This window comes from Vigna radiata, chromosome 7 (genome assembly GCF_000741045.1).
Source record: "Vigna radiata var. radiata cultivar VC1973A chromosome 7, Vradiata_ver6, whole genome shotgun sequence".
Classification (NCBI taxonomy): domain Eukaryota; kingdom Viridiplantae; phylum Streptophyta; class Magnoliopsida; order Fabales; family Fabaceae; genus Vigna; species Vigna radiata.
The window spans coordinates 5,345,327-5,371,298 of record NC_028357.1 but is presented as its reverse complement, the minus strand read 5'-3'; the positions used below and the strand labels follow the sequence as shown (position 1 = coordinate 5,371,298).

The window sequence follows — 25,972 nt, the reverse complement described above, 5'->3', positions numbered from 1 at the left end:
ATGTCGTTATCTTTATTAAATGATATTAAGAATTTGTTAATGTGTTAAAAATCTTTCACGTGTCTTTATATGTTATATGTCGATATGTGGAAACACGGTGTAATAATGTTATTTTACGTGTTTGAAATCGCAAATAAATTAATCGCAAATAAATTAATCGCAAATAAATTAATTTATTTGCGATTTCAAACGCGTAACGTGCTTGAAACAGTAAATAAAGTTAAATAAATTTGGTAAAAAAGACTAAAACCAGAGTTTTCTAAAGTTGAAGACTAAATTGTACCTTAATTTGAAAGAAGGACTAAAACCAAAATCTAAAAACATATTTAACCCATAAATATTTAACACATTTGGATATGAGGATTTATCTATTAACGATAACTAGTTCAAAATTTAAGATTTACGAAATTTAATTTTGTATGAAGTTAAGATATTAAAAATATATTTTAATATAAGATGAAATAGAACAAATATTAGATGATTTTTAATTTTACTGGCAAAATTACATTATATATAATATATATTTTATATGTATAATATAAAAATATAAAGTGAAAAAGATTCTAACCAATAATTTATTGTTTATAAGAACATAGAATAAAAATAAGAATGTAAGTATCTAAATTTTTATTTTATTATCTTGTAGTTTCTTATGTTTCATTTATTTTCTATTTCTTTTATATTGTTATAAAATTGAAATGTTTTTACTACATTAAAAATACAAAGTATCACTATATTTTTACTATATATACAAAAATAATTATTTTTTAATAAAATATGGATTTTTAAGTCGTATTATGTAGTCATAGTTGCGTGAAAACTTAAGATCATTATTTTGACATCTTTTATAAAATATTTTCATCTCCGAAACAACAAAACCGATAGGTTTATTTGCACTTTAATTAAGGAATAGATACGTGAGTTTAAGTAAGTTTTTAAGTATATATATATATATATATATATATATATATATATATATATATATATATATATATATATATATATATATGGAATAGATATGTGGAAAATGTTTTTTTCATTTTAGTCTTTGGATTTATTTAGTAAGTTTTTAAGTCTAATTTAAATTCACAAAACCGACTTGTAAGATGAGATTTGCACTTAGTACATCCCATTCAATTCACGCCGAGGTATAGACATAAAAATTGGGTGGTCCAATAGCGGCCCGACAACGGGTAGAAACAGAAATGTCTAAGAAAGATAGCATAGGCTCTTAACTATGACTCTGATATCATATTAAAAGGTGGGTTAAAGCCTAACTCAACCATATTAGAAAGTGAGTTTTTAAGCCTAACTCAACTCCACAAGACCGGCTTGTAAAGTAAGATTTACATTTCACTTATATATTATAATTTGACCTTATCTCTAGTCAACGAGGGACTTCCAAATGACACTTCCTGTGCGATGGCAATAAACATGGATGTTGTGTCACTTATTCTTTGTCATATTGGTGTTGAAGTACAAACATTATTCCTTTTCATCATTTATTTCTTATTTTCCTAGATTCTCAGTTAAAGCTTTTGCCATTATTCTTAGTCCCAAAAACAAGAAAAATGCAATCAAATCAATTCCTAAATTAGGGTTTCATTACACTCATTGCTTTCAATCAAGCAAAGAGTGATGAAATGGTGAAGATGTTTGGTGTGCTTGTTGACATTTTTCTTAAAATTAACATACTGAAGTAAGAAATAGATTGATTACAAATGTTCTGTCTACAATCTAATTTCTTTCAAATACTATAATAAAGATTTCTAATAAGATAATGACATGTTGTAATGGATGTCATCGGCGTCGAAGAGGTTGGTGATGGACACATCATCAGAATCTGGAAAGAGAGGGGTCAACGGAAGATCACGACATTGGCATATTTGTTTTGTTACATCCTATGATTATCTTCACCATTTCATCACCAAATTTCTCTTTCCTCTCTTTCTCTAAATTCACAAAGTATTGTTTGTTCACCACAAAGTCATTTTAATAAGGGTAATGATACATAGACAACATTTTTTTGACGACATTTGAACATGATCATACGTGTTATTGTGTGATTGGTCCAAATGACACAATAACACCACCATGGACCAATCACACAATGACACGTATGATGATGTTCAAATGTTGTTAAAAAAATGTTGTCTAAGTATCTTTATCCTTTTAATAAACAAAATGACACATAATTAATTGGCTATTATAATTCATTTATTATATATTTTCAGTAAAATTAATGAAAATCTTCTATTTATTACTTATTTTAAAAACAAATTAATTAAAACTATTCAAAATTTGATAAACGAATTTAGATTTTAAAATAAATAAGGTCACTCAAAGTTTAAACTTTATATAAGTGTAAACATAATTTTTTTTATATTTTATTATTATTGAGTTTATTATATTGTTTGCTTCGAGATTAAGTTATAACTTATTCTAATATTATTCTCAAAGTGATTCGTGTCTTTATTTTTTTAAAGAATTACTCTTTTATTTTTATCTTGTCTTTATATGTTCATATTTTATTCTTTTATCCTATTTTACTGTATTTATCAAACGAACCTTTTTTAAACTACGTTTCTATATATTATATGCAAAGATAATTTTAATTTGAAGATTCTCGTTATTTATTATTATTTTTTTGAAACTCGTTATCTTTAATTATCAATGATTTTTTTATTCTTTTTTTTCCTTTTACATGGTAAAAGTATGAGTAATCACTGTTATTTACAATTAAGTGTCATTATATAAAAAAGAATTCAAAATTTAAATTAGGATTTATCTTTTATTATATATATATATATATATTAAAATTGATATTTTTTATTGATTTTAATATATATATATATATATATATATTTATATTAATTAAGATTATTGATAATATCGGAAAGTGCATCATCATAACATTAATGGTCTATGCACTAAAAAGATTGGAAAAATCAAAATCACTGGATATGTCCTTTCTTATATTAAAATCAATAGAAAACATTGACTTTTAATATTTTAAAATTTGATTATGTAGATTTGGTACTATCTGAATAATCTTAATATATATATATTAAAATTATTTAATATATGTAAATAATATTAAAAACTGTATCATTAAATTTCAAAATATCAATAATTAAGATGTATTAAATAATCAGAACAATCAAATATATCTATTAAAATTACTCAACACCAAAATAATTCTTCATCAAATTTCAAAACATTAATAAAATCGATTTATCAAATAATCAGAATAATATATATATATATATATATATATATATATATATATATATATATATATATATATATATATATATATATATATTAAAATTATTCAACGTGCGGATAATATCGGAAAGTGCATCATCAAATTTCGAAACATTAACGGTTGATGTAGCAAAAGATCGGAACAATCAAAACCACTGCATATGTTCTTCCTTACTTCAAAAGTAATTAGTGAAAAGAAAAAACTAATAAAGTGCCATCCAAATTGCAATAGAAAAAAAGCTGAATCAGTGGAAAACAGTAAAGCACACACCAACACTTGCACAAATTGATTGAGTAGTTCCCATCTAAGGCAAAAACCCTAGTGGTTTACCTAATCCTTGAAAGTAATCGCTTTTCTCTCTTAATTGAAACCCAAATGGAGGATGAATCTAATCCCACCCTCCATGTATGGATGCATGCTTTGTTGTGAATTCTTTCTCTTTTACCCATTTGTAATTTGACTAAATCCGTTTTCTTTGGGTTGTAGGTTGGGACTACTGCATTTCCACTTCCCCAAAAAGGTAATTTTTTTTTCAGCGTTCCTTTCCTTTTTGTTCCATTTTTTTTGTTTGTTTTTTGTTGAGTTGTTTTATAATTTTCAGTTTCTTAAAATGTAAAATCTCTATAGGCAGGAGGGAAGACGGGGTTGAGCAAGAGAATCAAGGAAGTCCAAAAAGGCAGAAGAGAGATGAGGTTGCTGAGGAGCTCAAGAATGAGGTATTATCATATTCGCATAGCTCAAAAAAATTCAATTTAATCTATGCATTGTGGAAGCTTCAATTGAATAACATACAAAATTTGGCAACTTTACGTGAATGCATTACATACAAATGTATGTTTATTAATGACCCATTAAATACTACTTACATGTTTTCTAATGAGTGAGGAATTATTTGTCAATTAATGCCATCCATGTTTATACGACAGAAAATAAGAGAAAATTTAAGATGAAATTTGGAAGGAGTGAGAGTGATATCTGAAGTATGTTATTCAGAATCTGTATACAGATGCTGGTATAAGTTACCAATTTTCATTGGTTAGAAAAGCAATCTCCAACTACCCAGAAACAGCATTAACAGAGAACACATGACAGAAGTTATTAGGAACAATGTTGCCACCTAACTACCTATCACTTCCTTTCTATCTTAAGTCAGAAGCACAATGTTGCTGCAACTGTAGCAGATAGCACATGCTTGACATGTTACACGGTTTAAATAACAAAGTTATCTTAGAAGATGCACAGATTATGTTATCATGTCATGACCTGTTTCTATAAGAGATGTCAATTTGTTGGTAGAATCATGAAGATGTTGAGTATCGTTTGTAAAAGTACTCTGGGATTTTGTCAAACTAGATTTAGTTGTTTTGAACATTTTGAGAGTTTTCATTATATTATATGAACTTCCAAATACTAAGAGTAGTTGGTTCGAGTGCTACTAAACTCAATTCTTAAGCAAGGTCTTGAGTATGAGTTTTGGGGATGAGAAATCGTGTTTGGTAGGGGATACCACACTAAAGGTGGTCAGCCTGGACCAAGATTAGTTGTCAGCGAATCTGGTGGATATTGCATACATAAAAACAATATCAACTTCCATACGCTTTTTTCTCAATTTCAATGATAAGCAGGAAGGTTATGGTTTGAAATTTGAATTGATGAGAGGTAGGCTAGAGATGAGAATTTGATAACTAAACATAGTCTAACACGATGGTCGCTGCGGTTAATTTCATATCAAACAAGTAATTAAACCTGCAAATGAACATTTGGGTTTTATAACAAACAGTTCACGTGCAAACGAACAAAACCTATTATTCATTGGAATTTTAGGATATGCAATTAGTGCTACAAAAGAAAACCAGTTTGCCATTCCAATCAGCATTGAAACTAAATTATTATTCACTTAGTGAAAATTAGGAGTAGCCAGGTATAGATTTATACAAAGTACACAAATGGGCTTATGGGCCAAGGACTCACTAAAAACTTAGTTTATTTGTAATTTATCATTTGAGAATAATATATTTAATTTTGTTGGTAAGGTACTAATTATTGAAATTGAGACCGAATAAATATAACATTACCAAGAATAGGTCATTGGTGGTGGGGATTCCTTACCTGATAACAGTTGATCTATTTCATGCCTTGTTTTGCACTATATAACTATAATGACTATAGGTAGAAGAGTATGAACTGATCGTGTTGAGTTGGTAAAATTTTTATCATGTGTTAGTTTCAGGAGAATATCAATATCTATGAAGGTGATAACTCTGAAGAAAGATATGAAGAAACAGAAGAGAAAACGATGGAAGTTTTGGTATATAAACTGTTCAGTCAATCAAATTTTACCCACTATATTTGTAATTTCATTTTGTTATATGTTCATTTATTTTAATTGTTTATCAATCAAATTTTCTGTTCTGAAGATGGACACCACATTAGATGCTCAAGAATGTGACTCAAAAAATGTGGAAAATGATTCTTCTAGTGATAGTTCAGATGACAACAACCATGATGACGATAACTCTGATTTTATTNACGAGCCACATATGACTACAAATGTGAGAATCTTGGACATTGTTCATGTAATTGTTTATTTTTGCAAAATTTAATACTTTAGCACCTTTCTTTTATTTGCAGCCTGTGAAAAGTTCAGAGAACAGTGAGGAAGAAATTGAGGAAAATGCCTCTAAAACTCCGCAAGTAAATGTATAATTTCATAATCCATTTCCACAGTGTTGCTAAAATTTTAAAGTTTATGAATTATTGCAATAGTGTGAAAAATGTTAAGGATGTGGACAATGGTCGGTACTGCGTCTGTAAGTGAACAATATCAAATCAGTCATATAACATGTTATTTCCTGGATTTTGCAGCTTGAAATGCTAACTACTTTGAAAGAACGAAGTGCTGGATCAAAGACAATTTATACTAAGAACTTATCATATAGTGTGGAACGTGCTGATCTGTATGTATTATTTTTATGGTAGGTGCATATCTATTATTTTTGTTTCATTTTTCTAATTTTAAATTTTTCAGGGAAGATCTTTTCAAAGAGTGTGGAGAAATTGTTGATGTTCGTCTACATACGGATGATGAAGGGAGGTTTAGAGGCTTTGGTCATGTTGAGTTTGCGACACAAGAAGCAGCGCTAAAAGTAAGCTGTCACCTTGTGTGGTGTGTGCAAATAGTATTATAACGGCTGGAAGGTTTTGACAGATGGTTGCACCTTTGGAAGTGACAGTTACTTTTACTTTTCAGGAATAAAAAGATTGCAATTTGATTCAGTGAAATACTTCTCTCATTCCTAGTGTTTTCAATGAATTTGAATCCTGAAGCAAAATGCCACGATATACTTAGTTTTGGCAGACATGGTTTCAAATTGGGGTTGTCTTCAAAATGTATTGGGTTAATCTGTGAATAAATTGATAGATTGCCCTTGTCATTGAAATCTCACTATGGTTTGGCATCATAATTGTGCTATATTTGGTTAATGTGTGAATAGAATTGTATTGGGGATGGTGAATTCATGACTATGCACTGGAAAGAAGTTCCTGCTATGAGTTTTTAAGAATGTATTGCACCTCTAATTTTAAATGTTTGATTGAGATCAGATATCAACTTGTGTCTAACTTAAAGCTTGCAGTGCAGGTCTCTTATTACTTCTATTAGATACCTATCAGTACACTTCGGACAGAAGCTTTCTTTCCTATATATGAACTTCTTTAAATTCTTCAGTTGTAACACACACACACACACATATCACTACTATTACTAAGTATCTGTTACAAATTCTCGATTTTCTTCTAAAATTTCGTTAATTTTCTCGCATCATTGTGTTCAATTGTAAAAACCCAAGCTGTCTGGATTATCATTATCTTATAAAAGATTTTTTGTACATGTATGCGTGTGTGGGTTTGTACATGTACACATGTATGCATAAACATGCATATATATCTATGCATGGCCTTTATTGCAATGCATTGTCATCATTTCTGCTTTTATGTTTGTTGAACCTCTGTTTCTGAGTGAATACATTGATTGTCCTAAGAATCAATTTTTGCTTTTGTAATTACAGGCACTTAAGTTAAATAATACAGAATTATTGAGATGTCGCATCAGAGTTGGTGTAGCTCGAGAAAGGCAAAAATATACCCCCAACAGAAGGTAATTTACACATATAATGAAACTGTTTAAGAACTTGCCTATTGTTGCTGTCTCATGACAACTTTTCCTACCCAATAGCATTGATCTAAATTTCTCACAAAACATGTCAATTTGAATTGTTGAACATTGTTGTAATTTGAGATAATATCTTTTAGAATCGTCCTAATTAGAGGAAATAGATACATAATCTTTTATTTTATTTTATTTTTTTAAGATTTCCTAGTTTCCCTATTTCTCTTTTTAGGAGAATTAGATTACTACAAATAAAGGGTATCAAAATGTATTTTTCATGATTTGAATAATAAATCAATATGATTTTCCACATGGTATCAGAGCTTGTCTGATCCGCTTTCGCTGTCTGCCGGCGGTCGGCCCCTAAAAATCTCTTCTTTAACATCTGTTTTTAATGGGTTTCAATTGCCTTAGTCAAGTTCTAGCCTTCTTTTTTTTTCTTTTTTCAGTATTATCCAATACAGTGTTTGTTTGAGATTAGAGTGGGATTTAAACCCATTCCCTCTCGAACCAGTAGCTGAAACTGGTACTTTAGTTCTGTTGATGGTCAGTCAATTTTGGCTCTTCTTTTTTGGCATTCTTGTTGACTGCCAGTTGAATCAAAGAGATCGAAAGTCTTTTCTTCAAAGAACCCAAGAAAGGCACTGCCTTCACATTCTATTCCGCTGTGCTCCGTCGCTCTTCACCGCCGGCCACCGTCCGCCGCTGGCCACCGTCACAGTTTCGACTGATGACCAGCAGATCTGGATCGTCTCTTCTAGCGACGGCCAACCCCACCGGAGTCAGGACCCGACTCCACTCAATGCGCCTCCACGCGCAGCCAACGTTGCCGGCGCGTGCAGCCCACGTGCCTACCTACGGCGAGACCCACTCGCCGCCACCGCTGCAGACAGGGTCGCCGGAGCCTCCTGAGCCCATTCCTAGGGTCGGTGACGACTCGTTTGGGCTATATTTTAGTAGATCTAAGTTTTAGTCTCTGCTCCTTGGTCTGACCCACTCGCGGGACCTTCCTCTCTCTGTTTTGACCCTCCACAGCAGCCGTTGCTGTCATCTTCGTTGTCTTCACAACATCTCCGTCATCTCGCTGCACACTTCCGCATCACCGGACTGCGTTCCGCCTCTACTGCGTTCCGCCTCTACTGCGTTCCGGTTTATGCCTCCACCAATGGGTTTCGCCTCTCGTTTCATCACCGAACCAAACACCACAATTTTCTTTGACTCTGTTGCAATATATTGTGCTGCTGCTCGTGCCCCACCAGATTGAGCCTCACTCACTACTTTTTCAGCCTTGTTTGTCATTTCCTGGACCAAACAATCTGTTCAGAATTTTGAAGACCAAAAACGACCACTCTAGACGCAACTGCGTTAGTTTTTTCTTGGATCGTTGGTTACTTTCTTCTTGGGCTCAAGTTTAGCCCGTACTTCTTGTGATACAATGCTAAGTATCACATTTGGGAGTAGTCCAGCAGAGAACTTTGGACCTCCAACATGTCTTTGGTATTTGGTGTTTTTGGTTTCTGCCATGTGAAAGGCCCTCTACACCGCCAAAGCTTTGTTATAACAACTTGTGAGTTGTTCTTTGAGACTGATCGCTGAATTGACTCTTTCGAAGTTATGGGATTCAGTTTTGTCCCTTGTACGGATCGGTTCTCACCAGTTCTTCCACCTTCACGTTCTGCTTGCTCAGTCGTAAGGAGGAGAAAATTCCAACCCCTGCAAGGTAGTGTAGTCCTTGCAGGTTTGTTGCTGTTTGCCTCTGCAGGACAATTGTTTCCTGAAGGCCTCCAATATGTTTAGGGAGTTAAGTCCCTTGAAGGTTTGTTGCTGTTTAGGGTGGTTAAGACCCTACAGGTTTATGGCTGTTAGCCTTTTAATTCCAGCCACTGCAGGGTAGTGTAGTTCCTGCAGGTTTGTTACTGTTTGCCTCTGTAGGATAGATGTTTCCTGAAGGCTTGTTGCTGTTTAGGGCAGTTAAGTCCCTTGAAGTTTTGTTGCTGTTTAGGGCAGTTAAGTCCCTTGATGTTTTGTTGCTGTTTAGGGCAATTAAGTCTCTTGAAGTTTTGTTGTTGATCGCCACTATTGATGGCAATTCAGTCCCTGCAGTTTGTTGCTATTCGTCACTGCAGGCCCTTCATCTGTTCTTGCAATTTGTTGTTGTTTGCTGCTGCAAGTCACCATTTCGAAGTTGAAGTTCGCCCTCGTCCATTGCTGTCCAAGTTGAAGTTTGTCCAAGTTGGTTTATTGGGTTTATTGAGTTTGTCTATTCCAAGCTTGATTCATACTATCTTGTATGATCCAGCTTGAGGGGGAGTGTTGATAATATCTTTTAGAATCGTCCTAATTAGAGGAAATAGACACATAATCTTTTATTTTATTTTATTTTTTCAAGATTTCCTAGTTTCCCTATTTTCCTTTTTAGGAGAATTTGATTACTACAAATAAAGGGTATCAGAATGTATATTTTCATGATTTGAATGATAAATCAATATGATTTTCCACAAACATTTCTGCATATTGCACTGCATTTGCATATGTTGCCATGTCTAGTGTGAATATACTTGTTCAGGGTGTTTGGACGATCTTTAAAAAACAAGTTTCTGGTCATGACATTTTTTAAACTTTGTTTCATATGCTTCCTTTTTAACCTCGTGAGAAGGAAATTTAAACAGATTTGTTCATCATAAGCTGATCCCTTTACTAAAAAAAATAGAAATATTTTTAATTAAAAATATATTACTTTTAAAGCAGAAACAAATGAGCCTATAATCTCTTATGTTGTCTCATTTCAAGATCTTGTGATTATACTCTCTTCTCTTTGCAGTTTTCATGTTAATTATTTTAGCAACAAATATCACGGTAGTGAAAGAATTCAGCCGGTGAAATGTTCAGAGATTTCAGAAGATTGTGAGCAAGAAACTGAGGAAAAAGACTCCAAAGCTGTTCAGACAATTGTAAGTGTTAAAATAGAGAACACAAAGACGTTATCAAATACCTATGCCTGAATACACAATTATTATGAGTTTTTATAGATGCACTACAATTATTAGGCTTAAACGGAGGATATTTTGTTTCTTATAAAATAAAGATCACATGGCTATAATAATAAAAGAAAATGCATTATTCTGATTCTCATAATCTCCCCCTCAATTTGGAGCATATAAGATCATATGTGCACCAAGCATGCTACAAATGTATTCAATTTTTGGATCGGACCCCTTACAGATTTTGATAAAGACACCTGTCACTTGGTCATTTGTGTTGACAAAACTTGTGCCGACATCTCTTTCAATGAAACGACATTCGACCTTAATATATTTGGTTCTCTTATGAAACCTATCAAATATGTTATATGATGTATTTCCTGAAAACTTTCAGCCAAAAGATCAAGCTACTTGGAAGGAACAAAAAGCTACTTCGAAGACAATATATGCTAGAAATTTGTCTTATAGTGTGGAGAGGGATGATATGTATGTATTATTTTTTGTTCTGGTGGTTATTAGTTATATTGTGTATGTTTTTCTAATTTCAAAATTGTTCAGGGAAATTCTTTTCAAAGAGTGTGGAGAAATTGTTGATATTCGTCTACAAAGAGATCATAAAGGGAGGTCAAGAGGCTTTGGGCATGTTCAGTTTGCAACTACAGAAGCTGCACAAAAGGTAGGCTTTTTGACCTTGTGTAGCCTTTGCAAATCATTTCAGAACTGCATCATGATTTCAAAGAGTTGTACCTTTGGAAGCAACAATTCCACACAAATTTCAATTGTGAAGTTTAACAATTTGGTTTGTTGAAATATTTTTCTCAATTGTCTTTTATAAAATTTTTTTGAATTTAATTCCTGATGCAAGTTGCTATTCTTGTACTTATTTGTGGTTGAGTGAGGCGGTTTATTGTTGGTGATATTATTAAATGTAAAAATTTAGGGAAGAGAGAAACATAAGTTGAAACCATGTGTTTTTTAGACAACATCTGTCCTTTATATATATTGATAAAAAGGAAATAATACAATAAATAGAGGAACTGATAACTGTTAGGCAGTGAGTCCGCTGGACCATTATTATTTTCCTAAAAATCTGTTGCTGTGTTATATGCAGATTTATTTCCTTCCGCCTAATAATTGCATATATTTAGGATTCCTAATTTAGGTTGTAAAAAATCAGGAATTAGGATCAACTATCACTAATATTGGTAACTGCTATGTGTTGGTGAACATCTTTGGGAAGAACGTCTTCTTACTCAGGCAGCTTTGTCCTGTGACTCTTCTGTTTTGAAAGCTATTGTTGTTGCCTATACTGCCTAAGATAAAAGCAAAGGCCGTGGTACACGACAGGTTAACGTTATTCGTGCAAACAGTTTGGTCATATTGCTCACTATTGCACTCAGAAGTTTTGAAACTATTGTAAGCACATTGGTCATATCATCACAGACTGTCCCACTCGACCACCCTGGCACCAGGTGCAAGCTCTTCATGCATCTAGTTCCATGACTGAGAGACCCCCTTCTGTCCCACTCCATGCTGATGCCTTAACTCCAGAGAAGGTGCAACCAATGGTGCTTTCAGCATTATCTGCTTTAGGCATCCAGGGTAAGTCTAAAAATATCTTCACCATGATATGTTGATCCTGGAGCCTCCAATCATATGGCTGGTACCTCTGAACATTTAATCAATGTTCGCACATATAATGGCACTTAAAATATTCAGATTACTGATGTTGTTGGTGATATTACTCCTTCCTTTCGTGATGTATCTGTTTTTCCTGGACTTGTCTCTAAGTTAGTTTCGGTTGGACAATTGGTGGATGACAATTGCACTCTTAATTTCTCTCAGGTTGGTTTTTTGTGCAAGATCAGGTGTTGAGGAAGGTAATCAGGAAGCGGCCTAAAGTGGGCAGATTATTTCCACTCCAATTTACTCCATGTACCAAATAAGTATGCAGATTGGCACAAAAAGTTGGGTCACCCAAAATCAGTTGTTTTGTCTCATCTACTGAAAAATAGTTTCTTAAGCAGTAAAAGTATCATTCCTGATTCTTCTTTTAACTGTTCTGTATGCAAACTTGCTAAAAGCAAAACCCTCTTGCTTCCCTCTAATGCTCATCATGTTGAAAAATGTTTCTATATTATTCACAGTGATGTTTGGAGTATATCGCCGGTCTTATCACACGCCAAGTACAAGTATTTTGTGACATTTATTGATGATTATAGTCGTTTTACTTGAACATATTTTCTTCGTTCTTAAGATGAAGTTTTCCCCTGTTCAAGATGTTTTTGGCCTACATTGAGAATCAATTCCACACTTCCATTAAGATTTTGTCACTGATTCTGGTGGGGAATATATTTCTGCTGTGTTTCAAGAGTACTTGTAGCAAAAAGGCATCATTTCTCAACGTTCCCATCCATATACACCTCAATAAAATGGTGTTGTGGACAGAAAGAATAGGCACTTGCTTGATGTCACACGAGCATTACTTCTTCAGGCTTTGGTCCCTTCTCATTTTTGGGTTGAGGCATTGATCACTGCTGTCTACTTGATCAATCACCTTCCCTCCCAAGTTCTTGGCCTCGATTCTCTTTTCTTTCGTCTTTGTTCCATACAGCTGAGTTATGATGATCTTCACCCTTTTAGTTGTGTTTGTTTTGTACACCTTCCACCTTCGGAACGTTAAAAACTCTGGGGCCTAGTTTGTCTAATGTGCATTTATGGGTTATGGTACCGCTCAGAAGGGTTTCTTGTGTTATGATGTTGCTGCCTAGCATTTACATATCTCTCGGAATGTGGTTTTCTTTGACCATCGAGATTTCTTTCCATTTGTTTCTCTTGATACTCATGGTTGTACCTCGTCCTCAACATGAGTTTCTTATTAACAAATTGATGCTCCTTGACCACCTGCATCAATTTAAAGGGGGATGTTAGGCAATGAGTCTGATGGACCATTACTTATTTCCTAAAAATCTGTTGCTATGTTATATGCAGATTTATTTCCTTCAGCCTAAGCATCTGATGGACCATTACTTATTTAGGATTCCTAATTTAGGTTGTAAAAAATCAGGAATTAGGATCAATTATCATTAATAGTGGTAAATGATGTGTATTTAAGGAGACGAATAGAGAAAAGAAAATAGAGAACAGAAAAGGGCAACAAGAGGAAAACCAAATTTCTGACAATAACAAAAATTATACAAAAATAAATAAAAATGTTTCGAATAATACATATATAATTCTGATTATATAGAATCAATTCCTTATTTAATTAGAACAATATTCATGATTATATAATGTCATTTCCTTATTTCTATAATTATACCACTCTCCCTTAAGTTGGAACATATAGGTTGTATGTGATTAGCTTGTTGCAAATATAATAAATCACTGGTCCTCTTAGAGACTTGGTGAATATGTCAGTCAATTGTTCATTAGAGTTGACAAATCTAGTGGCTATGTCTCCAAACTTCAATTTTTCTCTTATGAAATGACAATCCACTTCAATGTGTTTGGTTCTGTCATGAAAGACAAGAGGATAGGCAATGTGTAATGTTACCTAGTTGTCACATTGATGGGACATGACCGTGAGCAAGAGAAAGACTTTGAGGACCTATGACAAGAGTCAAAGCAAGGAAAGCAAAAGAAGCTCTTCAACAAGTGTTGTTCATATTAATGGAATACAAGCTCAAGGTTCAAAGAAAAAAGACCAAGGTGGTTAATTGTATCATGGCCCACTTGGAGGAAGACTAAAGCACCACTTGGCTGTTGTTTTTTTTTTTCTTAAGTAATTAGTTTGTTTAAATAATGGTCCAATCCTTTGTAAAATTGACTGACCAAATTTTGTTTTGGGTTAATCAATTAATGGACTTTATTTTGTTTTTATTTCAAGTTGTAATAAAGGGCCACTTGGTCACTTAGTCATTAGCCTTTGAAAAAACTAAAATTTTTGGTGACTTTTGGTTGTCACAAATTGTAGTTACAATCAATCATTAACTCTTTTATGATTCTGGTGGCTTAAGCTTTAATAAGCTTAATCATTTTCATCAAAGAAGACTAGTGAAGTTTTTCTGTAGAATATTAGAGTTTTTTATTCCCTTATCTTCATAATTTTGTCCTGTTCTAGGGTTCTTCTTAATATACATTTTTATTTGTATGACTGCATCCTAGTGTTCTTTACAGAGAGTTTATGAATTTACTTAATGTGCTCACTGCAAAGGTGGTGTCAAGAAGAGTCGCAATGAGGTGCCAACTAACATTCTATATCTCCAAAGACCAAAATAAGGTTCTCCTTAATCAAGTACAAGTTTGACACTGGGATCTATTGGTGTGTCTACAAGCTTATCATTTATCATCCTTATTTCTTCTAGAATGTCAAGAGCATATTTTCTGAGATATCACCAAACCATCCTTGGATTGTGTCACTTCTATACCAAGGAAATACCTCAAGTGTCCAAGATGTTTTGTATGAAACTTTTGAGAAAGATTTTTTTAGTTATACAATACCCTTATCACTACCTGTGACAACAATATCATCCACATAAACAGTTAGACAAATACATTCTTGGGGATAATGTTCATAGAGTATATAATGATCAACATCACTTCCTATCATTCCAAACTACTGAATAATATATAGTTCGAAAATGCCCAAACCATACACGAGCTTATTTAGCTTACCAGCTAGCCATTTGTATCTCCCAGTTTTGGTACAAGTTCTAGATGTAACAATGTGACTCTTCAATTGCGCTAACAAGTCTGTCACACGTCCTATATAACACTAACTTTTAAACAATAACATATATATCGGACTAATGGGAAATTAACTCACTGCTTAGTTCAGAACATGGCCTATTAGATTGACATTGTTATTTCTGGGATTTCTTATTTGCCTGTTTTTCTGTATTTCATCATCTGCTGTCTATGTTTGCTGAACCCCTGTTCCATGCAATGACATTATTGAGCTGAAAATAATTTTTCTTTTGTACGCATAGGCTCTTGGGTTGGATAATAAAAAATGGTACGGACGATGCATCAGTGTTGGCATAGCTCAAGAAAGGAGTGAATATGCCTCCAATAGAAGGTAATGTACATTTATAATGAAATTGTGCTGTTGTCTTTTGTTGACAAAATTTCCCACTTAATACCATTAGTGTAAATTTCTTCATAACATGGGTTATGTGGTCTAGTCATTTATGTATTATTTTTGTTAAGGTGAGGAAATGGACTAAGGCCTTTTTTCTTCAGAAAATTTCTCCATCATAAGCTGCGCTTTTTAGCTTATATGAAATGGACTAAGGCCTTTTTTCTTCAGAAAGCTTATCTAATTATTAAAAGAAAATTATCAATGTTTTTTAGTTATACAAGCATCATTTTAGAAGCACAGATAAGTGAGCCTTAAATCATTTGTATTTGGTCATTTCTGTATCTTGTACCAACTTATTTCCTTTGCTATTTTCTTGTTAATAGTTTTAGCAACTGGAGCAATTCATTCAATAAGCGCGAAAGAATCGATCCCATCAAAAGGACATGGAGTTTGGAGTCCCGTGAGGAAGATATTGAGGGAAAAGCCGTAAAAGATCCTTGGAAAACTGTATGCATTTCGGGATGCAATTGCTTATGATTGTTGAATGTTCATTTGTTATGAGTTATTGGAGGTATATAGTGGACTTGTTTGAAATAGCATGTGGAGATGCTTGGTGCTGTTTCCATCGGAAAGAATGCTGTTATTGAGCAATATGCTCACCCCGTATAGTTTAAATGATCAAAAAACTTATGCATTATGTTATTTCCTGGAATTTGCAGTCTAGATTGTTGGCTACTCTGAAAGAAGAAAATGCTTCATCAAAGACAATATATGTCAAAAACTTGTCATTCAGAGTGGAAAAGGCTGATTTGTAAGTGTTATTTTTCATGTAATTGATTATTGATTATTTTCTGTATGTATGTTTACAATTTCAAAATTGTTCAGGGAAAATTTTTTCAAAGAATGTGGAGAAATCGTCGAAGTTAGGCTACACAGAGATAATGAGGGGAGGTTAAAAGGCTTTGGACATATTACGTTTGCAACAGCAGAAGCTGCACTAAAAGTAAGTTTTGTGACCTTGTGTAGTCCGTGCTAGTTAGAACTGCCAATAGTATTTCTTAGATATTTGTAACTTTGTTAGGGTATGTTTGGCGTAGAGAGGAAAGTGAAAGGAGAGAATAAAAGTAGAAGTTAAGTAAATTTTAGGTTATTTGGTATGAAAGGAAATGGATATATGAGCGAAATACCCCTAATCAGTAGATGTGATAACTAATCTTTTCATAAAATTTGATTGTAGAAAATACCTTTTTATATGAAAGGGTTTTTATAGTGTAGAATAAAAGGAGTTATTTCTCTTTATTTAATTTTACAAATGAGAATAAACAAAATGAAAATGAAATAAAATAATGTTGAATAAATTCATATTATTCACCATTTTTTTATTCATATGCCTATACATATAAATTGAAAATCGAAAATAAATTATAATGAAAAAAAATTTAATATTCTTAAAATATTTTTCTCTTGCCAGTGTCTTGAGTATTATAATATAAATTTATTTATATATATTAACTTTCCAAATCCTTTCCTTTTTTTTCATTTATATTTTTATGTAAAAATGTTGCAAGTATAACATCTTAAAATAAAAATGTTTTCCCTTCCTTGTATGCAACTCGAAGCCCACTCCATCCAATAATCACAAACTTCAAACTCTTCTCCCTGATCAGTTCCCTTTCTTCCCGATATTGGAGGGATTATTCTTTTCCTGTTTTTCTTTCCTTCACCTTTATATACTTTTCAGGTGCTGTAGAGTACGTGCATCATTTGAGCCTATGTCTTTGTGAAGCAATTAGTTTTTAACTGATGCAGGGCTGAAATTGATATTTCTTGGCTTGTCTATGTTGTGCATCATCATCATGTGTACTCTTAAGTTTGTTGAAACCCTATTCTGTGTGAAGACAATGAGACGTGCATCATTTTGCCTTTGTATTGTTAGGCTCTTGAGTTGGATAATACAGAGCTGTTGAGACGTTGCATTGTAATTCAAATAGCTCGAGGAAAGGGTGAACGTACCTGGAATAGAAGGTAATCATCATGCGTAATAAAACTGTTCAAGGGCATGCCTCCTACTACTGTTTTTTAAGAATTTGTCCTGCCCAGTAGCATGAATGTAAAATGATAAGCTTTGAAAAAACAATCAGTCATGATATAATTTTCTTTTCTTGCATTTTCTCACCGTTTTTTTGTTAATAATGGTATTAATTGTAGCAACTCATTCCAAAAGCATGAGAGATTTCAGCCCATGAAGGCTACAGAGCATTTAGAGGACTGTAAGGAAGAAATTGAGGAAAAAGCTCGTGAAAGTCCTCATGAAAGTGTAAGCATTTCAAAAAAAATTACTTAAGCTTGGCGAAAGTTTATCTATTATATGACTCATTGGAGTGCGTAACTTGTGTCAAAGAAGTTAATATGCAAATGAGGCAGCTTTTGAGTGAATGATTAAAATTGTGTTAGTTATCAAGTAAAGAAAGAAATAAGAAATTGAGGATACTATGGTGAACTGAGTTTCAGTTTACTTCCTGCCCTTTTGAAAGTCTCAACCTATAAAATACTCAAGGAAGGCCCTATCATGGTCAGAAACAATAACTTTTGGATAAACTTGACAACAGGAATTTCCTGCTTTGGAAACAATAATTTGGTCCTGTTTAAATGGACTTTGTTTCAACAAGTTTCTTCTGAAGTGATTCCTCTGCGATTTCTTAGGCAAAATGTGATTCTGAAATTGAGAATACAACTTACACTCGCGGGGAATGGCAAGATCAAATGCTGATAGCTTGGCTTCAACCTTCAGTCTATCTCTTTTACCTCAATTTATTGGCTGCATGCACCTTTGGAAGCATTTGTAGAAGAACCATAATTACTTTCAAGCTCACAGAAGCTAAATCTCATTTTTCCGAACTGAATTAAGGAACATGGAGAAAGGTGATTGTTCTGCCACTTGTTGAAGGTCTTGCTTATATTAGGTCATATTTCTATTCAAGAAAATGGGTGTTGTTGTGGATGGATTATCCATTGAGTTGAGTATGAACCTTTTGTCACACTTGTTCATAGTATTGGTCTTATTGTTAACAATACTTGGTTGTTGGTTGATTCACCCTCATTGTTATTAAATGGAAGCAATGGAAAAAATTATGGTGGTTTTTTCACAAAATGCCATGCAATGGCACTAGCATAGTAGGTTGCAAATGGTGACCCTAGACACATGGCATTGGTGGTGAACATGTGGGCATGCAAAAATTTACAGTTTTTTTTTCTTTTTTATTTTTTATTTTTATAAAAGAAAGAGAAAGGAAATATGATAGGGACTTGGGTACATGTGTTGCTTTAGTCCCACATTTGGCAGTCTTAGTAAGTGAGTTTATGCTTCTCTTAAACTCACAAAATCAGTTTATAAGGTGAGATTTGTACTCTTTTTATATAATAAAATTTGGCTTGAAATCCGCAGTCGAAGTGGAATTTGCGACATACCTCTTGCACCGAAGAATAAATATCTCAAGCATGGGATTATATATTTGTGAGTAGTCTAGTAGGAATTTGATTAGAATATGCTTTGAATAGCTTTGATACCATCTCAATGAGTTTATGCTTAACTCAACCTAACAAAACTGGTTTGTAAGATAAAGTTTGCAGTCCACTTATATATTATAATTTGGTCTAATTTCTAATTAATGTGAGATCTCTGACAGGAAGTATGAGATACTCAATGGAGTATTTAAGTGTTTAGTTCTCCCTCCTTAACAACTAGGTTTCAAGGGTGAGTTTCCTAAGTGCTTGTCAATTGATGTCAATGTATCAGAAAGGGACGGAGGGTTTTAGCCAATGTAGAAGTTGAGTAATGGAGAGTGAGCTAGTATACCTCAGCTCTTACAGCCAATGCTATTATAGGACTTGGGTATTGTTCTTATCGGACGCCGGGTAAGTACATGTATTAAAAGGTTAAATTCCTAAAACACACAGTAGAAGACAACCACAAAAGTTATCTTTCGTGCATGCTTGTGTTGGTGTCGTAACTTAAGATCCTCTTGTGTTTGCACGTTCTGTTTGGTCCAATAACTGTTATCTTTTGTTGTGATAATTTCTGTTTCAATTTTCTATTTTATATTAGAAAAGAGAAAGAAATATTTTATTTCTTTTATATATTTTAAATGATACATAATATATAGACATTAGTGGAAAATTTGTTGAAGATTGTATGCCTTGTTTCTTTTATTTCAGACTTTATTGTTTTGTTATCTTTTTTAACTTTACATTTAATATCAGATTGTATCATCCCTTCAATCAAGGGATTCTACTATTTTTCCTCGAGCATTCATCATACCTTGTTATCATTACAAAATTAAGAATCATATCTTTATAATTGCAGATATCAAGAACATATCTTCATACTAAAAGGTATCAATATCATAGATGTATTATTCCAGGATCTTATCTTTATTGTTAGAGGATTTCAAATGTCCTCCATTTATTGAATTGATTTCTTTTGTCAATATAAATAAATAAATAAATCATGCCATCATAGAAATACACTATTTCAGCTCAATGCTTCTCTTTTTCTTGTAGTTTATTATGGTAGTTAGAGTCTCTCGAAAACTGTGTTGGCCTAGTGGACCTACTATCTTTGGAGGGATTTTTTTGAGTCCATTTCTTCCAAGTTCGCATACTATTCTGGCAACAACTTGGGTGACTTTTCCAGTGACCCTGTTTTTCTCCATCAACCACAGGGTAGGGATCACATTGCGCTGATCAACACCCATCCAAAGAAGGGTCCAAAAAGCCAAGCAATGCATTCACCAACACTTGAGGATAGACAACCTTTCACCCAGATTTTGAGAAAATGGATTCCAGCACCAACTCAGCATCCAAATTAGATGGAAAAAGGTCACAATTTCCCTTTGGGCTTTCAGAGTCTGGATATGGTTCAGGGGGTTGTGCCACAGATTCGATACTAAAGTGTGCAGTGTCAAGAATTCCACTACCCACAGCTCAGTCAATCATGTTTTCCATTCTTATGAAAAGTGTGCATGAGTTAGGAGTGGGCTTATTCCCTCTATACTAATGACACCCAACATCTATACAATGTTTGCCAAGATCTTTTGACACTACTTGCTTCATGCCGATTTGATGTCTGCTTGGGCAGATTGTTGATGCCTTACATGATTATGACTTTCTAGCTCCATCTACGGATGTGAAAATAGAACTTGAGAACTACACTGCCTTACATTATTTTGATGAGTTCCTAGCACCATTAACAGATGTAAAAAAAGAATTTGAGAACTTCAGTATATTTTTTACGACTTCAGCCTTGTATGTATGACTTGCTTCACGAGTATGTGGTTACATGTGATCTGATTCTAGAATCACCAGTAATCCTATCTATGACTTATGTTTCTTCTACACTCCTCCGTGTTCCTCCAAAAGTAAATATGGAGACACTAAACTCTTCTGCTGGGACACTAATGTTGTATCATTTCCACATCTTGCAACACAACTTCAAGTTGCAGATGTCTTCACCAGGGTTGGACCGTGACCCTGCCATCAATTTCTAGTCAGCAAATTGATGGTCCGTTACTATTTGGATTAATTTGAGGGGGAAGTCAATCAGGATCCTGTTTTAATGTTTCCAATCAAATGTTGATTGTAGTCTGTCTATTTTAAATCAGAAATATCTGTTCATTATATTACATAATTATGGGAATTAGAATAATTGTGCCATTATTGCTATTTATGGTTGTAAATATTTTTATAATATTTATAGATAGAATGATGATCAATGGAAGGGGCAGATAAACAGAAATTCTGACATTTAGACCTTGTTGATCAGTCTAGAAAAACTGCATCTTCTGGCTTGTAACCTCCCTACTCTTATGTCCTTCAGTTGTGAGTTGTTCAGTTAAGAAAACAAGTTCATCATTCATATAATTCTGGTGCAACTGAAAATGTTGAGTGACCCTTACTTTGACATTTGGGGTCCTAGTTGAGTTTGTTCTACTTTAGGGTTAACTTCTTTGTCACATTTATTAATGCTTTTCCTTGGTATACTTAGGTTTTCTTAATGAAAACCCGTTCTGATATTTTCTGTCTTCCAAGACTTTTCATGTGAAATTCAAAATCACCTCTAATTAAATTTTTATGCACGATACTTGCAAATACTTGTCCTCCTAATTTTTGTCTTTTCTAACCTCTTAGGGACACACACCACAATAAAATGAGGAGCCTACGTATTCTATAAATGTTTCTTTCCTCCTGCAACACACCACACAAGAACACTGTTTTTCTTTCTGTCTGAATTCTCCCTGTCTATTCAGCTATTGGAAACTATTTGATCATATGCTTTTTCCAAGTCACTGAAAACCATATGGTGGCTCGAAGGTTTTAGAGTAAATTATACCAGCACCCCTTAAGGTGCAGAAACATAACTTCCAATATGAATATGACCGTTATCTTGTCTTGTAATGTCATATCTGAATCATTTATATACGTGTTATTTCCTGGAATTTTGCAGCCTAAAACGCTAGCTACTCTGAAAGAACAAAATGCTGCACCAAAGACGATATTTGTTGGAAACTTGTCACATGAAGTGGAACAGGCTGATGTGTATGTATATTTTTAATAAAGGTGCTTCCCTCATCAATTATTTTCTGTACATTTATTCTAATTCAAGATTGTTCAGGGAAAATCTTTTCAAAGAATGTGGAGGAATTGCTTATCTCCATCCACATACAGATCATGAGGGGAGGCCTAAAGGCTTTGTACATGTTGAGTTTTCAACGGCTGAAGCAACACAAAAGGTAAGCTTTTATGACCTTGTGTTGAAAATCATTTAGAACTGCTAATAGTAAGTGGATGACAGTTGTTGTTCTGTAAGCAACAAAGCCATATACTTTGTTAGCAATTTGTTTATTGAATCTTTCTTATCAATATAACATTTTCAATGAAATGTATTGTATATGATTGTTATAGTAAAGCGATCCCTTGTGCTTAGTTGTGTTCGAGGCCTTATTGTTGTTGGTTTTGTTAAATTGTGCAATTTTGATGATCATGTTATCAGCTCATGGTTGCTTCAAGAAGTATATAACCTTATCTTTGGAATACAATGTTGGATTGACATCATAAATCTACACACACACAAATATATATATATATATATATATATATATATATATAAAACAAATTTTTTTCACATTCATTTCTTTTAATTTGAAAAAAAAAAATTCTTCTAGGTCGAGTTTAGAGAGGACTTCTAAATGAGAGTTTGAATTCAAGGAAGTAAATTTGAAGAGATATTTATGAATGAAGTTGGAGCAGAAAGTTATAAATAATTAAATATATAGAACAAATTGAGAATTAATTATCTTTTTTAATTAAAATGGCCATAGTATTAGTATGACTCCTTCTATGTTATATACTATGCGTAGATTTTGAAATCCATATCTAAACCACTCTTTGCTTCTACAGCAACAACTAAAAAAGTCCATGTTATTTTATTATAAGTCATGTATATGTCCACAATAATTCGGGTGGGAATTTTGAAAGGGCTATAATTTTTTACTTACGTACTTTATTTATGAAGGTAAGAGAGGTTTAGAACTAGTAGAGAAGTAAAGTACAAAAAGTACACTATATTTGTCAGCTAGGAATCTAGGACACCTACTGATTACTTTGAACAGAATGAATATAATTGGTATGCAACAAAATATAGTTTTTAGGTTTAATAGCCAATTTTGTCCTCAGTTTTGTTGACAAATCTCAATTTAGTCCCTCGTTTTAAAAGTGATTGAAATGGGTCCTTACTTTCAAAATTGTGAGTCAAATTAGTCCCTTCCGTCAAACAGAAACAAACAACGTTAAGGGCTTGATGATTTGGCAGAAGAGATATTATTTTATAGATATATCTATAAAATAATATCTCTTATGTTAAATCATTAAACCCTTAAGACCATTTGATTCTGTTTAACAAAAGGGACTAATTTGACTCAAAATTTTGAAAGTGAGGACTCATTTCAAACACTTTTAAAACGAGGGACTAAATTGAGATTTGTCAACGAAACTGGGGACAAAATTGGCTATTAAGCCTAGTTTTTATAATAGAAAATAAGCAGGGTTTCTAACAAGTTCACCCAAACATTCTTAACTCATGCATTGTATATTGTTCTAACCAGCTCATAGGTTGCAACTTCTATACTGCTTCTTAACCTGGTCAACGGTAATTTGTTGTAAACCTAGTTAGTCTCAACTCTCAACTAACTAGGTGCTCTTGGCTACATTCATCGTTAGAACCTTTGTCTTTGCATAACAATTAGTTTTGAATTTATATCTGTGCCTCATCATCATCTGTTTGTTTATGCTTATCGAAGACATTGAGCTGACAATCAATTTACTTTTGTATCATAGGCTCTTAAGTTGAATCACACAGAATTGTTTGGACGTATCATCACAGTTGAATTAGCTCGAGAAAAAAATGATAACTACAGTAGAAGGTAATCTCTACATATCCAAAGATGCATAAAAAAAACCATGCAAGAGCATGTGCATGCCTCTTGTGTAAATCTGTCATTGTTTGGACTTTCCTGCCTAATTACTTTAATGTGTATATCTTCTTATAAAATGGCCATTTTGAACTGGAAATCATTTTATAATCTTTGACTGTGCATTTGCATGGGTTAATGTCTCTTGTTTATACTCATTTTGTCCAGGGTGTTTGGATAAGCTTTGAAAAAAAAAATCACTTTCTTGATATAGTTTTTATTCATCTTTCTTGAGATTTGTGTTCTATCTAATACAAAAATTAATTAAAAATGCACTTTTTAAAACAAATAGAGATGAGTCTTTAATCTCTCATATTTATAGATTTTTTTTATCTTGTATTATTATGCTCACTTCTTCCCTTTGTTGTTTCCATGTTAATAACTTTAGCAACAACTCGTTCCAGAAGGGTGAAAGAATTCAATCTCTAACTGTATTTGTGAAGGGTTTTGATACTTCACTCGAGGAAGAAGAGGTAGTTCTTTTTTTCTTATCATTTTTTATTTTTTACACCACTCCCTGCACTGATTACATGAATATCTTTTTATTGACTCTGCTTGGTTTACCAGGAGTACTTAACTACATTTTTCTTTCAGATAAAAGCTAGCCTGGAAGAGCATTTTGGTTCTTGTGGAGAGATTACCAGGATATTGATTCCGAAAATTCATGATTCTGGTGCATTTAAGGGGTATGTGTTCTTGTTTTGATGCAAGTTAGGTTATAATATACTGTTAAATTATTGTTTTCTCAACATCATTCATCATCGGGGCAAAGTTCAGTTTGTTTACACAACTGTTGAAAGTTGTCTATAGATAATACAGGAATCTCCACACATATACTTAGAAAAGATCTCTCGAAACTTTTATATTGTTTGGTCCTTGTAGTTTTAAAGTAATGGGTTTAGTTTCACAAAAACCTATTGACTACTGACACAGCGTGTTACATGTTTGACACGTGTTGGTTTTAATTTTTTTTGGTAATAAAAAATTTACTTTTCAGGATTAATTAAAAATAAGTAAAAACCATTGTTAGAATGTATCCATTGCTACAGAGAAAAAGAAAAAAGAGAAGACTAAGTTATCAGTAAAAAGGCTTGCAACAGGGACATCTGATACAACAAACAAATTTATCAGTAAAAGGGAAAATTGTCAGCAGTCATCCTGATTCTGAAATTGGAAAATTTGCAGGTTTGCTCTGATAGAATTCAAGGATGTTGAGAGTGTGAAGAGAGCTGTAGATCTTGATCAAACTGAGATGGGAGGTTATATGTTGTTAGTTCAAAAAGCAAGGCCTCGACGTGGTGGAAATGGCTCTAAAAATGGTGGTGGATGGCATTCTGGTGCTGGCTGGCATTCTTTATTTTTCTCATGAACCCATTTCTATTTCACTTTTCTACACTTTCCCTGTCACCATTTACTCAATTACTTATAATAAACTCTCACAAAACTATTAATAAAAACTTAATTATTCAATCTTCAAAATCTTTTTTTTCTTACAAATAACTATTATTGGACTATATCTTATTATAAATTAATACATTCAGTAGAATTGCTCAAAATAGATTATCAATTTGGAAATATCAAATTAACATAATTTTGAGCCACCCGTAAATTCAAATCTATTTTATTATGAATAATTCTTCAATCATACGAATTAGTTATTTCTAATCACATTATTTATTTTATGTGATGAATATAATGTTTTCATGTTATCATGGTTTAAGAGTAATATTTGATAATAGACCCGTAAAGTAGTAAAATAATAGGTTCATTGGATATAAAAAAAATTAAAAAGATCATCCTGATCAATATTTTAAATAGATTAAATAATTTGATTTAGTTAATCTTTGGATCGTTGTTATAACCCAATGGTTTAAATCATTTAGGCGTTCCTATTTTCGTTTGGTCCTCTCAGTTTGGTCTCTTTTTTTTTAAACTTTCTCAATTGAA

At 33.0% G+C, this 25,972-nt stretch overlaps 1 protein-coding gene across 9 annotated transcripts; it reads left to right on the top strand.

Annotated features, from left to right (window-relative positions):
• Window positions 1-3,356: 3,356 nt before the first annotated feature.
• On the top strand, window positions 3,357-25,498 carry LOC106768680 (nucleolin 1). Of its 9 annotated transcripts, none has more exons than XM_022782953.1 (24): window positions 3,359-3,611; window positions 3,755-3,788; window positions 3,896-3,984; window positions 5,493-5,576; window positions 5,686-5,820; window positions 5,900-5,968; window positions 6,134-6,225; window positions 6,297-6,414; window positions 7,336-7,424; window positions 10,258-10,387; window positions 10,812-10,903; window positions 10,976-11,093; window positions 15,409-15,497; window positions 15,884-16,007; window positions 16,220-16,311; window positions 16,386-16,503; window positions 17,437-17,525; window positions 17,709-17,817; window positions 22,003-22,094; window positions 22,171-22,288; window positions 23,892-23,977; window positions 24,414-24,498; window positions 24,620-24,711; window positions 25,211-25,498. In XM_022782953.1, exons 4-24 carry the CDS (start codon window positions 5,565-5,567, stop codon window positions 25,392-25,394), a joined length of 2,133 nt encoding a protein of 710 aa, XP_022638674.1. In that variant the 5' UTR covers window positions 3,359-3,611; window positions 3,755-3,788; window positions 3,896-3,984; window positions 5,493-5,564; the 3' UTR covers window positions 25,395-25,498. The 9 variants fall into 9 exon arrangements, 8 of the variants coding, with proteins under 8 accessions (XP_014509429.1, XP_022638675.1, XP_022638676.1 ...); XM_014653941.2 differs by having other exon boundaries at window positions 3,359-3,673; XM_014653942.2 differs by lacking the exons at window positions 17,437-17,525; window positions 17,709-17,817 and having other exon boundaries at window positions 3,359-3,673.
• The last annotated feature ends 474 nt before the right edge of the window (window positions 25,499-25,972 follow it).